This window comes from Ipomoea nil, unplaced genomic scaffold (assembly GCF_001879475.1).
Source record: "Ipomoea nil cultivar Tokyo-kokei standard unplaced genomic scaffold, Asagao_1.1 scaffold0805, whole genome shotgun sequence".
In the NCBI taxonomy this organism is placed as follows: Eukaryota; Viridiplantae; Streptophyta; class Magnoliopsida; order Solanales; family Convolvulaceae; genus Ipomoea; species Ipomoea nil.
In genome coordinates this window covers 1,597,499-1,610,727 of record NW_017617233.1, presented here as the reverse complement: position 1 = coordinate 1,610,727, position 13,229 = coordinate 1,597,499, and the positions used below count along the sequence as shown (strand labels likewise).

General features: G+C 35.7%; 1 protein-coding gene and 1 non-coding gene across 2 annotated transcripts; one reads left to right on the top strand and one right to left on the bottom strand.

The window, feature by feature from the left end:
• Positions 1 to 2,186: 2,186 nt before the first annotated feature.
• LOC109177772 (calcium-dependent protein kinase 28-like) lies at positions 2,187 to 7,769 on the top strand. Its single transcript, XM_019327226.1, has 12 exons — positions 2,187 to 2,961; positions 3,642 to 3,772; positions 3,872 to 3,913; positions 4,041 to 4,152; positions 4,231 to 4,309; positions 4,499 to 4,668; positions 4,831 to 4,957; positions 5,336 to 5,451; positions 5,575 to 5,682; positions 5,824 to 5,886; positions 6,557 to 6,730; positions 7,197 to 7,769. Exons 1-12 carry the CDS (start codon positions 2,542 to 2,544, stop codon positions 7,356 to 7,358), a joined length of 1,704 nt encoding a protein of 567 aa, XP_019182771.1. The 5' UTR covers positions 2,187 to 2,541; the 3' UTR covers positions 7,359 to 7,769.
• Positions 7,770 to 8,031: 262 nt separating this feature from the next.
• Positions 8,032 to 8,104, bottom strand: TRNAE-CUC. The gene has a single exon. It is a non-coding gene; the product is annotated as a tRNA-Glu (tRNA).
• Positions 8,105 to 13,229: the final 5,125 nt, after the last annotated feature.

The following is a 13,229-nucleotide window of genomic DNA, read 5'->3' as shown; positions in this document are numbered from 1 at the left end:
TACTTGAGTGTTGTGCCTGGTTTTGGTTGGACCAAGTGTTGGATGATGATGTGTTGGTGAATGGTGAGCCTATCATATTAGGCCAAATTTTATACATAAACAAGTATCACTAAAATAATAATTCTAACTTTTTTTCCAAAAAAAAAAAAAAAAAAAAAAAGCCAACCCCAGACGCAAAATTTTGTTTAGGCCAAACTTTTTTTGTTTTATGAATCTGTAATAGCTAGAAAGTAATTAATTTAAATATAAAATTTACTAATAATAATAATCATTCAAGATTGAGTAACTCCTGATGCCATACGCCAGTCGCCCAGTCATGTAGTGTGATGAAGAAGGATTATTTGGTTAGGTGTTGAAATCATCATCACTTTTGCAAGTAAACATTTAAGAAGGTGTTAGTAAGAAATTTGAGGTTAGTTTGGTAATTATGGGGTTCTAAATTTGATTTTATATGTAAGTTACGGAGTATTTATTGGTCTTTTGATTTGAGTCAGTCAACTATCTATGACAACTTAAATTCTTCCAAAAGGTTGAACCCCAACCCCCACTGAACATGAACCACAAAGGCTAGACCGGTGCTCACTGCGCACAAGCTAAGGAGCCCCCCTCACTTTGAAAGGTTACTCCTACACTATTGCTGGTGAGACTCGATCCCTGGTCATTTGGTTGAACTACCCATGCGGGCACTATGACAACTTAAATTTTTTTTTTTTTTTGAAAGTTATGACAACTTAAATTGATTTACCTTTTTGTAATCCTTTACCAGCTAGAGTTACAAGGTGGACTTCACTCAGAGCGCACATTCAAATATCGAAGAATAATTCTCATGAATATAATTATCTGTTTAGTTGACATGGTCAAATGTCGGTGCGAGGGATCTGCCCACTTCGGACATAGTTCCCTAATCCTCACACTACCACCCATCAAGATTCGAATATTGGTCTCTTCTCTCAAATACTGCTTACTGAACTATTGAGCTAATTCCGTATCGCAAAAATAAAAAATAAAAAAATTATCTGAACCAGTGGGAAAGGAGGAGTGCTTTTAGTGGTTAACGTGTACAGCCAATTCCAATGTGTTGATGTAACCTCCATGCATGCTAAGAATAACATTAAAAAATTCCCTGAAGAAAATTCAAAGAGAAGACTACTGCATCTTTTATAATCTTCTAATTTTTGACTTCCTCACACCCCTAGCACCAATATTTTGCATATTCACATTTTCTTCCTTCTTAACTTTGTTATTCTTTTTTTGTCCAACCACATATTTTCTTATAATCACACACTAAGTCTAAAGTCTAATCATATTTATGCAGGGTTAGGATATTAAGAGTAGGAAATCATTTCCTCATTGGCTTTAAGATAATTGTATTTTTAGGGCTCAAATATGGTTTTTGTTATTTGTTTGTATGGTATTCACACGTGATGATCGATACCAATTAGTTTATAAGTAATGTAGATAATATCATGTTAAGTAATTAAGTTTAGAGATAATATTATATTAAGAGTGCCCACACAAGCTTAGTTGTTTTAGTAGGCAGTATTTGGAAGAACATATCAATGTCTTCGGTGGCATCGATGTAGAAATTATGCTTAAAGTGAGTAGATCTCTTGTGTGTACAGATATATCATGTTAGGCAATTAAGTTTAGAGATAATATTACATTGAGAGTGTCCGCACAAGCTTAGTTCAATGTTTCAGTAGGCAGTATTTGGGATAACATATCAATGTCTTCGGTGGCATCAATGTAGAAATTATGCCTAAAGTGGGTAGATACTTTGTGCGTACATGCATTTGGCCCTTTCTGCTGAGTCATTGAGTCACCGTAATTTACATCATCCTAAATATTATGTCGGATTGAGTGTGGGTGACCCTTAAAATTGAAGATTCAACATTTTAGGAGAAGATTATATTGAGAGAATCATCTATGTTTTTTTAAATTAAACTTTTTTATCAAAATAAAAGAATTTTCCAAATAATAGATGCACGAGTGAATATTTTTAAGGTGTAAGTGAATAAGTAATTCTTTATCAATTAGAGTCATGAGACAGACTTCACTTAGAAGTGACGAATGTAGGATTTTCCGTAAATCTGAGTAATTACACATAAATTGAGGGAAGAAGGTAGAAATAGAAAGGCAAAGAAAAGTTCAAAAGATGGCATCAAGACAGAAAAAAAAAAAGAGAAAGAAAAGAAAGAAATTGGGGATTGGGGATTGGGGATTGGGGAAGAAAGAGGTTTCTTGCACCCCCTAGCCCGCACCCCGGGCACCGGGTGGGTTTTCTCTGTCTTCCAAAAATCTCCTTTGACCACCATCGCCACAACCACCTTCTTCCCTTCTTCCTCCCTCCTGCTCCAAACTTTCCTCCCAAAATCTCATAATTGTCTGCCATTATATATTTATTCCAGTCTCCCTTCCATTTCGATCCCTGCATGTATCATTTCTGCTAATTTTTCTCTGTTCATCTAATGATTTTGAATCTCCCAATCCCTCTCTGAACAACATCAAACAAACCCTGGGTTTTCATCCGTTTTTGAAGATATGGGTAGCTGCTTTTCCAGCTCAAAAGTCAGTGGCTCTAACAGCAACGCCGCTTCTTCCGGCGCCACCGCCGCCGCCGCCGCGAACACCCGCAAGGCCATCACAAAGCCGCCGGCCTTCACCACTGCGAAGCGAGAGGCGCCGCATTGCTCTCAGCAGAAGGCTAAAGAAACCGCTCACAAAGGGCATCAGCAGCAGCAGCAGCAACAGCAACCGAGGAATTCCAATGTGAAGGCCAGTTCCAGGAAAGGTGGGGTTATCCCTTGCGGGAAAAGAACGGATTTTGGATACGATAAGGATTTCGGGCAGAGGTATACTCTTGGGAAGCTGTTAGGGCATGGCCAATTCGGGTACACCTATGTTGGCACGGACAAGTCAAATGGAGATCGGGTTGCTGTTAAGAGAATTGAGAAGAGCAAGGTTAGTCCTCTCCCTTCTTCTTTTTTCTTTGATTTGCTTTCACCTTGTTATGTAGGGTTTGTTTGTTGTGAAATCTTTGAGCTCATAGTGAGTGAAATTCATATAGTTGGGGGAATTTCATCTTTATTCCTAATTCCCAATCAAGTTTCCTGGTTTTCAACTCTTGGATTTGACAAGGATAAACTTCTCAATTCTCATATTTCTGACCACTGGTTTCATGGTTGGGATAAAGTTTTGATTTTGCTGTGACTGTGTCTTGATTTCATAACTTTGTTATCTACTTATTACTGATATAATCACTTGAAATCTATTAATTATAGATGCATTAGGAAGTTAATTGCCACTGGTTAAGCAATGATGGATAGTATCTCTAATCTCTATGCTGAACTAGTGGTTTTATCCTCTAACTCTTTAAGTGATCAATTTCTGGAGGGAGTCTAAACAGAACATCTGACCATATGTAGTCACTAAAACAAATACTATTGTGTTTGATCCACATCCTTCCAAGTTGGTTTGATGTAGAACCATTTGAACGAGCCTCTAATGCTTGAATGTTGGATTTTGAGTATCATGTGTGAATTGTGATTAGTTACTCTGCAATCGAAGTTTGCAGTTTTTTTTAAAAAAATTTCTCCTGTATTTTAGTGGCAATTCTCCTAACAAATCCAGAGTTATGGCAGATGCTTCTTCCTATAGCTGTTGAGGATGTCAGGCGTGAAGTGAAAATATTGAAGGCCTTAGCTGGTCATGAGAATGTGGTTCAGTTTCATAACGCGTTTGATGATGAAAATTATGTGTATATTGTAATGGAGTAAGTTTCTTTGTTTGGAGTTTGGACCTTCATTCTCTTATAGATCCATTGCCCCTATTGAGTCACAATGGTTTATTCACAAATCTCTTATTCTTTTAGATTATGTGAAGGTGGAGAATTACTGGACCGTATTTTGGCGAAGTAAGTATTCTCGACTCACTTTGTTTAATTATTCACTGGTCAGGTTGCAATGTGTGCTCTATCATATGAATACCTGATTAAAATGTATAAAACTATATAGGACTTACGAATAGTTTCCTGTAATTAGAAAAGACAGCCGTTATAGCGAGAAGGATGCAGCAATAGTTGTGCGGCAGATGCTAAAAGTTGCAGCAGAATGTCATTTACATGGTTTGGTGCATCGTGATATGAAACCGGAGGTATTAGGAATATATGGGTTCAATAAGAGGGGTCGTGCTTCGTATTCTGCTTTTCTCACACGTTTTTCTTTAATGTAGAATTTTCTTTTCAAGTCACCAAAAGCGGATTCTCCATTGAAGGCCACTGATTTTGGTCTTTCAGACTTCATAAGACCAGGTATTTATATGTTCTATGCAATGTTATGGTCTTTCGAACCCATAACCTTTGGTCTGGCTCTTATACCAAATTGAAGCATGTGCCCCATCTCAACTAAAAGCCTAAGCTGATAGTTAGATTGCACATTAATGATTATATGCTCAACACTACTTATAAACTTCTCACGGGAAAAAAAAACATAAAATGCAGGGAAGAAATTTCAAGATATTGTTGGTAGTGCATATTATGTTGCCCCGGAGGTATTGAAGCGTAGATCAGGCCCTGAATCAGATGTTTGGAGTATCGGAGTAATAACTTATATTTTGCTCTGTGGTCGGCGGCCCTTTTGGGACAAAACCGAAGATGGTATATTCAAGGAGGTGCGCTACCGAGGGTTTCTTTTAATTTCTATGCTATTCATAAATTTTCGATTGTTCCTTTTCCTTTCTGCGACCCTAAATAGTGGGGGCCGTTCCCTTCTCCCTCCCTTTTATGTTTGTATGGACATTCGTATCCTAACATTTACATTCACTTATACTTAGGTTCTAAGAAATAAGCCCGATTTCCGTCGCAAGCCATGGCCAACCATAAGCAACAGCGCTAAAGATTTTGTTAAGAAATTATTGGTGAAGGATCCTCGTGTCAGACTCACTGCCGCTCAGGCCCTATGTAAGTACTATGTTACTGCAAATTTTAAAATTTTTTCGCTCTTTTACTGGAATATGTCTTGGTTAATCATTCTACCAAATCAGATTATAAAACCATGTTTTGGTTGTTCTTTTTATAGTTGAAATTGGTTGTTGTTTGCTTCATTAATACAGCTCAAATGTGTTATGGTGGACCAAAATAAAATATATCAATATATCATTATTCTACCAAATCCAGATTATAAAACCATATTCTTGTTTTTCTTTCTATAGTTGAAAATGATTGCTGTTTGTGTCCTTAATACACCTCGAATGTTCTATAGTGGACCAATTTTTTTTTAAGATTTTGGTGCCGGATTCTTGGATTATTTTTATACTTACACACTCAAAATGTTTGCAGCACATCCATGGGTCCGGGAAGGTGGTAATGCATCCGACATCCCATTAGACATTTCTGTACTATCCAACATGCGACAATTTGTTAAGTACGGCCATCTAAAGCAGTTTGCATTAAGGGTAACCTCATATCTTTTACTTCCATTTAAACTTTTCGTTATAACAACTGAAATGCTCGTTCTGATCTAATCATTGTTCTCTTCCGTTTTTTCTATTTATTAATGTTTGTTCACAATCTTGCAGGCCCTAGCGACGACACTTCAAGAGGAGGAGTTGGCCGATCTCAAAGATCAATTTGCTGCCATTGATGTGGATAAAAATGGTGTCATTAGTCTTGAAGAAATGAGACAGGTATATTTCTTCCATATGTCGCACAATGCTTTACTTATTAGATTTGCGTTCCTTATTGATCAATATTTGCTGCACGGGTGTGTTTGTGATCCTTCTGTTGCTTGTTTTTTGGGATGTATAATATAGTCACTTTTATTGCAGGCTCTTGCTAAGGATCTTCCATGGAAGATGAAAGAATCACGTGTTCTTGAGATTCTTCAAGCGGTACCTTTTCCTTCCCCTTCTAAATAATAACATTGAAATGAAGTGTCAAAATTGAGAATAGATGGAGCAATCCCAACTAAGTTGGTTGGGCTGTTGACTTGGTAACCACAAGGTTTTGAGTTCGACTCCCAGTGGGAGCGGCCTATTGGCCTTCTTGGTTTGAGCCGGTCATCTATGGGCACTAAAATCGGCCTAGGCGCCTAACTCGGCCGAGTTAGCCAAGTTAACTCGGCCTTACTAATATTATATATATATATATATATGACATACACCCACACATGTGCACTAGGCGTTACTCTACTGTCCGACTAGCGCCTAGCGCCTACTGCAACTATGACTATGGGCAACTTAGGTTAGTTTACTTCCTTGTGATCCTTGCCAGCTAGGGTCACACGGCGGGGTTTACACAGTGCACACCCTTAGGTAGTGGTTGCAGGTTTCTCTCGTCACCCAAAAAAAACTGGGACTAGATCAGACTTGACGAGTGACAAGTAGCAAATGTCCATATTATGCATCATACATCCCTGTGGTTCTTGATCATTAAATTTCGATATTTTACATCGAAGTCATGAAGAATCGTTTTCTGCAGCTTAACATCTCTTGATATTCAAAGCTATTTCCATCTCCTCTGTACTCAATCCCTGATTTGCATTCGTTGTTTGCTTGACAGATTGACAGCAATACAGACGGACTTGTGGATTTCCAAGAGTTCGTTGCTGCCACGTTACATGTCAACCAGATGGAGGAACATAATTCGGAAAATTGGCAACAAAGATCGCAAGCTGCTTTTGAGAAATTTGACATCGACAAAGATGGATATATAACTCAAGAAGAACTTAAATTGGTCAGTATTTCTTCATTCCCTGCTTTCTAGCTTGCATGCCTAGTACCATTTTCGGTCTGAACCACAAATGTTACGAAGAATGCTGGCACACAATCACCTCTCCCCGCAATATAATTTCTCTCGACCCGCATGGGCAGCTCAACTGGTCATAGAGGTGAAACTTTGGAAGAATGACCAGGGATCGAGTCTCACCAGCGGCAGTGTGGGAGCTACCTCTCAAAGTGAGGGGGGTTCCTTGTGCGCAGTGAGCAAAGGTCTAGCCTCTGTGGTTCATGTTCAGTTGAGTTACCATGATTTACATCCTCCCAAATGCTCTGTCGGGTCGGGGTGTGGGGGGAGGGCCTTAGGGTTGGGGTTCAACCTTTTGGAAGAATATAATTTCTCTCGTAAACTTTTGAGGGTGTAGACGTGTAGTTATGCAATTGAACAAACACCTTTTTACTTACGAGATACTAAATTCTTGCAGCATACCGGATTAAGAGGCTCCATAGACCCACTCCTAGAGGAAGCAGACATCGACAAAGATGGGAAGATAAGCTTATCAGAGTTCCGCAAGCTTCTAAGAACAGCAAGCATGGGCTCACGGACAGTCTCTAGTCCATCTACAAGGCGAGGCTCAAGACTTTAAGGTCGAGTAAGTTGTATAGAAGCGTGTGTGTGCACGAGTGGAACTTTCTTTCGGTTGGAAGATCATTATACATGTATGGTGGCTATTGGCCCGTCGATCTGATCTCTGTCATCAAACACAGGACCGCTGCATTGGCTTCAAGAGTGGCTGTCATACATCTGTAATGGCATATTTTGTGGTGCTTTTGCCCTCCATAGAAAAGCGTTTAGAGCGCGAATTTCGCTACTCCCAATCAAGGAAAAAAAAAGGTCTGTATCATGTACAGTTTTCGTCGAAATGTTACCAGTCATGAGTGGTTGGTTCTCATGTTTTTATGTGGTACAGATTTCAATCCCAGATTGTGTGCTTTACAGTGTAAAAATGTGTATAATTTAATGGAAATATGGGCATCAGTTTCTCCATTTTGTTCAACATTATGTAACCTTCAACGTTGATCATCATCCATTATAGTTTATAATCCAAATGGATACCAAAAAACTACCAATTTATTTCACTTTTTACAACTTTTCGATTTAAAATTACGTGGAAAAAAAAAAAAAGCTGAAAAACAGCACAATGTATCGTCAAAATTCTATTTCGTGTACGACAGGACATGTATGAATTTAAATTTTAATACTGGGAATAAAGAACGTGTGAAGTGTGAACAACGGGAATGGGGAAAAATAAAATAAAATTCCGTTGCCAAGAATCGAACCCAGGTCTTTCGGGTGAGAACCAAATATCCTAACCAACTAGACTACAACGGATTTGTATTTTGTTTTCCATCAAAAATAATTAATCGTCCGTTTAAAAAGCAGGAAAATGACTTTTGAAAAATGTTTTCTGAAAAATGAGTTATTTTCCGGAAAACGTTTTCCTTTCTCGTGTTTGGCTTCAAAGCGGAAAACTGTCTTTTGTGTGTTTAGTTCATTTTCGGGAAAATGAGGTAAAATTATATAATTAAACAGTTTATATAATTAATTATTTTGTTTAAAATATAAAAATATTTATGTTTTTAAAATCAAATGATATTATTATCTATTAAAAAGTTATAAAAAAGTTAAAAAAAAAAAAAGAGACGGCAGAAACCAAAGAGTAGTACTCTCTGGTTTCCGACCGTGTTCTTTGATTTCGGCCGAAAACCAGAGAGTACTGCTCTCTGGTGTCCGACCGGACACCAGAGCCAGTAGAGAACAATATCTGCTCGCCGAAAATGTACTGTCACAAATCGGAGAATCAAATTCGAAGAGGAGAGAACAGTGCGCAATAAGTGTTGGTGAAGTCGCGGAAATTTTTTAGCCAGAAGATGAGAGAACAAAGAATGGAAAATGACTTCCCAAAAAAAAAAAAGGGGAAGTCATTTTCCGGAAAAAAAAACCTCATTTTCTATTGACTATGTGGCATTTTCCTTTGACTTTCATTTTCCTTGCACAGCCATACACCAAAAATCCGGAAAGAAATCATTTCCCGGGTTTCCAAACACACCCTAAGTTATGTGTTCAGGACTCTCTGCCATCCCAGCACTGTTTTTTGTTTTGTTTTTTTTTTGTTTTTTGTTTTGTTTTTTTTTTTTTTTAATACAGTCAGATTTTCCCATTTTTGTCGGAGTATATTTAAACCTCATGAGTAGGTAAATCGAGTCAATTGTTTGGTAGCGGTTTAGAGAGTCGAGTCTAACATTCTATCGTCTACGAAATAAAATTATGCATTCACTACTAGCTTAACTTTTGGCGTAATGGTAAGCGCTTATCATGACCATCCCTACTAGCTAAAGCTTGATCTTGACACTAATATAGTTTCGAGACTCAACACAAAATTGTACACTTTTTTACACATAAAGAGCCTATCCGAAACTCAAACCCCCAATGTTCGTGACAGAATCGATCATATGTGAGTTTATACACTAATCTCTATATATAACTATATAAGTAACTTGACACTTTAGAGTTTCATATTTGACCAGTATCATACTTACTCTTAATAATAAAAAAGCTCATTCGACATTGTATATTATTTGGCTATAATAGTTTCTCGATCAAAACGTGTCACGTCAAGTGTGATTTTCACTCGAAGGAATTTTCAATAGGACACACATAATTTGTCAAAGTGATTGCTGGGAGCTCCGGTAGGCAAGTTGGAAATATGGTGATGATGAATGCAATTTAATGTTGTTTTCAAAATTCCCAAGTTGAATGGAAATCTTGTGGTGTAGAAACGAGATAAGGATGTTTTGGATCCTATGTGAAATTGTCAAAAGTCTATATGCATATGTTGCGACTTTTTTCGCAACTAGCTACGCACTTCTCTTCTTTGGAATGGATCGGAGTTTCTTGTCCAGGTGTTCTGATCTTCACAATTGCCAATTTTCTATTTATTAGTTCTAGAAGGTTTCTTCTTAGTCTAAAAAATAATACTAATTGATATTTATAATATTTGAATGTTAAATAAAAATTGTTTTTTTTAAAAAAAAATAAAATAAAATTCAACATTCTTTACATAGTTATTGGATTTGCTTTTTTAAATTAAATAAGATTTTGAAATAAAAAATTTGTTTATATGTTCAGATGAGGAAAATCGACAATATATTCTAGATTTAATTAATGTTCTCAATATACTTCACACGCTCTCTTAAATTTGTGTAGTATTTTACTACACGTAGAGAATAATTTTATTTTTCATTGCTAATAAAAAGAATCCTTTTAAAGTGTTTTATTTTTTGATATGATACAAAAGTTTATTAAAAAGAGGAAGAAAAACTATATGAAGTGTGACAAATCAAACTGATCAATTATATGAGAACCAATATCTCCAATCTCTATTTAGGACGTATATTCTTAATCTCAAAATTTCTATAGCATTTGCTCTAAAACAGAAGAAACTCACGATAAATCATCGATAATTATAGAATTAGGTTTACTAACATCTGTGTATAATATAAAGGCTCAGTTGATTTTCTCCCAAGACTTTTTCAGGCGAAATTTTTTGTACTTTGTGCATGGATGGTTGTTTCTCGAAAATTGTTTTGTCTATTTTGTCCTTGTTGGCTTCCCGTCGTTCAAATTCCGGCTTCCGGCGGTATAAAGTAGAACACTAAAAGTCAAAAAGTATTTAAGTTAGGTGGCTTGGAATGATTTTCTTACTGTATTGTACTGTTGCTTTAGAGGCTGCAATACTGTACTTCATAGACTTCATCCCTTTTATTTGTACTTCTTTCAATTTTTCTTTATCATTTTATGTCTATTCTTTGTACCGAGACTTCATAGACTTCCCACGCGGGTACTCCCTAAAGTCATACTCCTGACATGTAATTTTATTTTATTAAAAAAAATAATTATGTGACTTAGATTGTTCCATCATTTTTTCTCTTGTTTCTTCTCCCTCTCTCTCTTGGCCATTTTTTCTCGTTTCTTCTCTGTGGCTTACCCTTTCTCTCTCTCCGTTATTTTTTTTTCTAGTTTGTTTCTTTCCTTCACATCTGTTTCTTAGCTTCTCCACCTTTCCCTCTACAATTGACTGTTATTTGTAATTCATCATGTCTTAACTATATGCAAAATGATTACCCAAGTATTCAACACATTTGATTTTTTTAATTTGTGAAGTTTACTGATATTACTGTTTATAGGTTTAGGGTTTTGTCATTTGTATAGATTCGCTGACACTCAATTGCAGTTTTTTATTGTTTTATTGATTTGATTTTACTTTTTCAACCTATTGATTGGTGAAAAATAAGAAAAAAAAATTTCCATAATATTTTGTCATTTGTATAGATTTTTTTAATTATTTTTTACTATTTGACTTCATACACTTCATCTGTTTTATTTTATTTGTATTTGTATTCTTTTAATTTGATATTTCTATGAATTTGTCTTTTAATGTCATAAGGTGATTAGGGGAATGAATATGACCAAAATAATTTTTTTTCTTCAGATTTACATAATTAATTTTTTTTTTTAATTATTATTGCCTGCCATGGCAGCTTGGTAGCCAACCTGCTGGAAGAAGCCAGTGAAACAAAAGTGAGAGTGGCTCTAACATAGGACTAACCAAATCCGGTTTGAAGTTGATTTTTAACAAAACATAATTTCAGTACGTTAAACTCACATACTTAATTTTTTATTTTAAAAAGTTAATGTATCAATTCACGCAAAAAAGATGTACGTAGGTAACAAATCAGTAATAAAACTATTTAAAACAAATTTAGTTGGATTGAGGAAATAAATCTATGGTTCTGATGTTATTCACTGAAGAGTATACACAATATTTATATAAATAAGCTAGCACATGGAAGAACCTAAAGAGAAGCACCGTTATGCATGAGAAACTAAGCGCCTGATAGGTTGGTCCATGGTTTTGCTACAACGATACGCCCATAAGACCCCACCAGTCCTATAAATTCTTTTGTAATGCAAGTGGTATCTTTTAAACGCCAGGATTTTATGGGTATTGTTTCAATAATATTAATTAATTTAGATTATTTATTTATTTATTATAATTGATACTTCATTTTGTATCAATAATATCATCCAATGTGAATGAATGTACTCTATATATATGAAACTTGGATTACTTGGACTATGAAATGATTAGATTGTTGAGGATGGTTACAAATGAGTCCTTGAGGGTATTTATACTCATTCCACCTTTTTAATGGATGGTGGATATCTACTAGATTGTACGCTAAAAATTAAACTTTAGAACCTTCCGTAAATCTCTACACAAACCTATGGACTTATATAGATTTTAGAATATTCTATAAACCTCTACACAAACCTATGTACATGCTTATAGAAAATTTTACAAACAATGGGAAGCTATATAAAAGTGTAAGAATGATCTAGAATGATGTAGCAAACCTCGAAAATATGTAGCAAAGAATCACGGGTGCTACACTATTTCCTTATTAGTTTGTGTTTTCAATTTACCCTTATTAGAGTGTGTTTCCAATTTACCCTTATTAGATTGTGTTTTTGTCAGTTCCAATTTGAAGTCCTTAGGTTTTAAAGTTTTGGTACACTTTGTATGGTTCTATTTATATCTCGAATTTTGTCAAGTGTAAAACATGTTTGAATGAGCATTATAAACCAATGCCCATGTGAACGTGAAATAGTTTCAATGAGCATATGTTGCCTTCTTCCAGTCCGGAAGCGGCCATTATTTTTCTCTTGTTTGTTTTTTTCCTTAGCCTATGTTTCTTCTCCCTCTTTTCTTCCACAACTCTGGACTGTTATTTGTAATTCATCATACATTAATTATATACAAATTACTTAGGTATTCAAAACATTTGTTTTTTTTTTGGTGAAGTTTATTTTTCGTCTAAATAAACATTCATATGCCAATGTTATTTTTCAATTTGTGTTGGACTTTGCATAACGCGCATGGCGCGTGCCGCTAGTTTACTATAAAGTAGGACAGTACAGATTGAAATAAGATATACCACACAATTAACCTTTTAAAATTGCCACATATATTCAGCTAAAGTTATATATTTTTTAAAACTAATTAAATAATGATTATTTGTGGGCAAGAACATATTGTCTAGAAGGCTTGTCATCCATGGTCTAATCTACAGTCTCCTTTTTGTTTTGGATAAGATGTCAGATTTCACCATCGAAACTACGTTTAGACGATTCATCGGACAATAGGACATGTAAATCCGATGATGTGTATATATCATATTATCCGTACTCATTATCCACTTTAGCTACCGTGATAAGATCATATCCTATCAAGTACACTATTACACCCTCCATAAAGCATATACTATGTTGTGGAGTTTAAGGTAAGGTTCATGTGTCATTAAAAATTAGGGAGTTTATCAGATGATTATTGAGAAAGATTCGGAGGCTGTGGTAGTGTCATCAGAATAATGCAAGGCGGGATCTTCCTTAAAGA

Bases quoted from the DNA above. Each gene is read 5' to 3' on its own strand.
- LOC109177772 (XM_019327226.1), top strand. From the start codon at position 2,542: ATGGGTAGCTGCTTTTCCAGCTCAAAAGTCAGTGGCTCTAACAGCAAC. The intron at 4,958-5,335 runs GTAAGTACTATG...AAATGTTTGCAG, and splicing joins CACTGCCGCTCAGGCCCTAT to CACATCCATGGGTCCGGGAA. The intron at 5,683-5,823 runs GTATATTTCTTC...CTTTTATTGCAG, and splicing joins GTCTTGAAGAAATGAGACAG to GCTCTTGCTAAGGATCTTCC.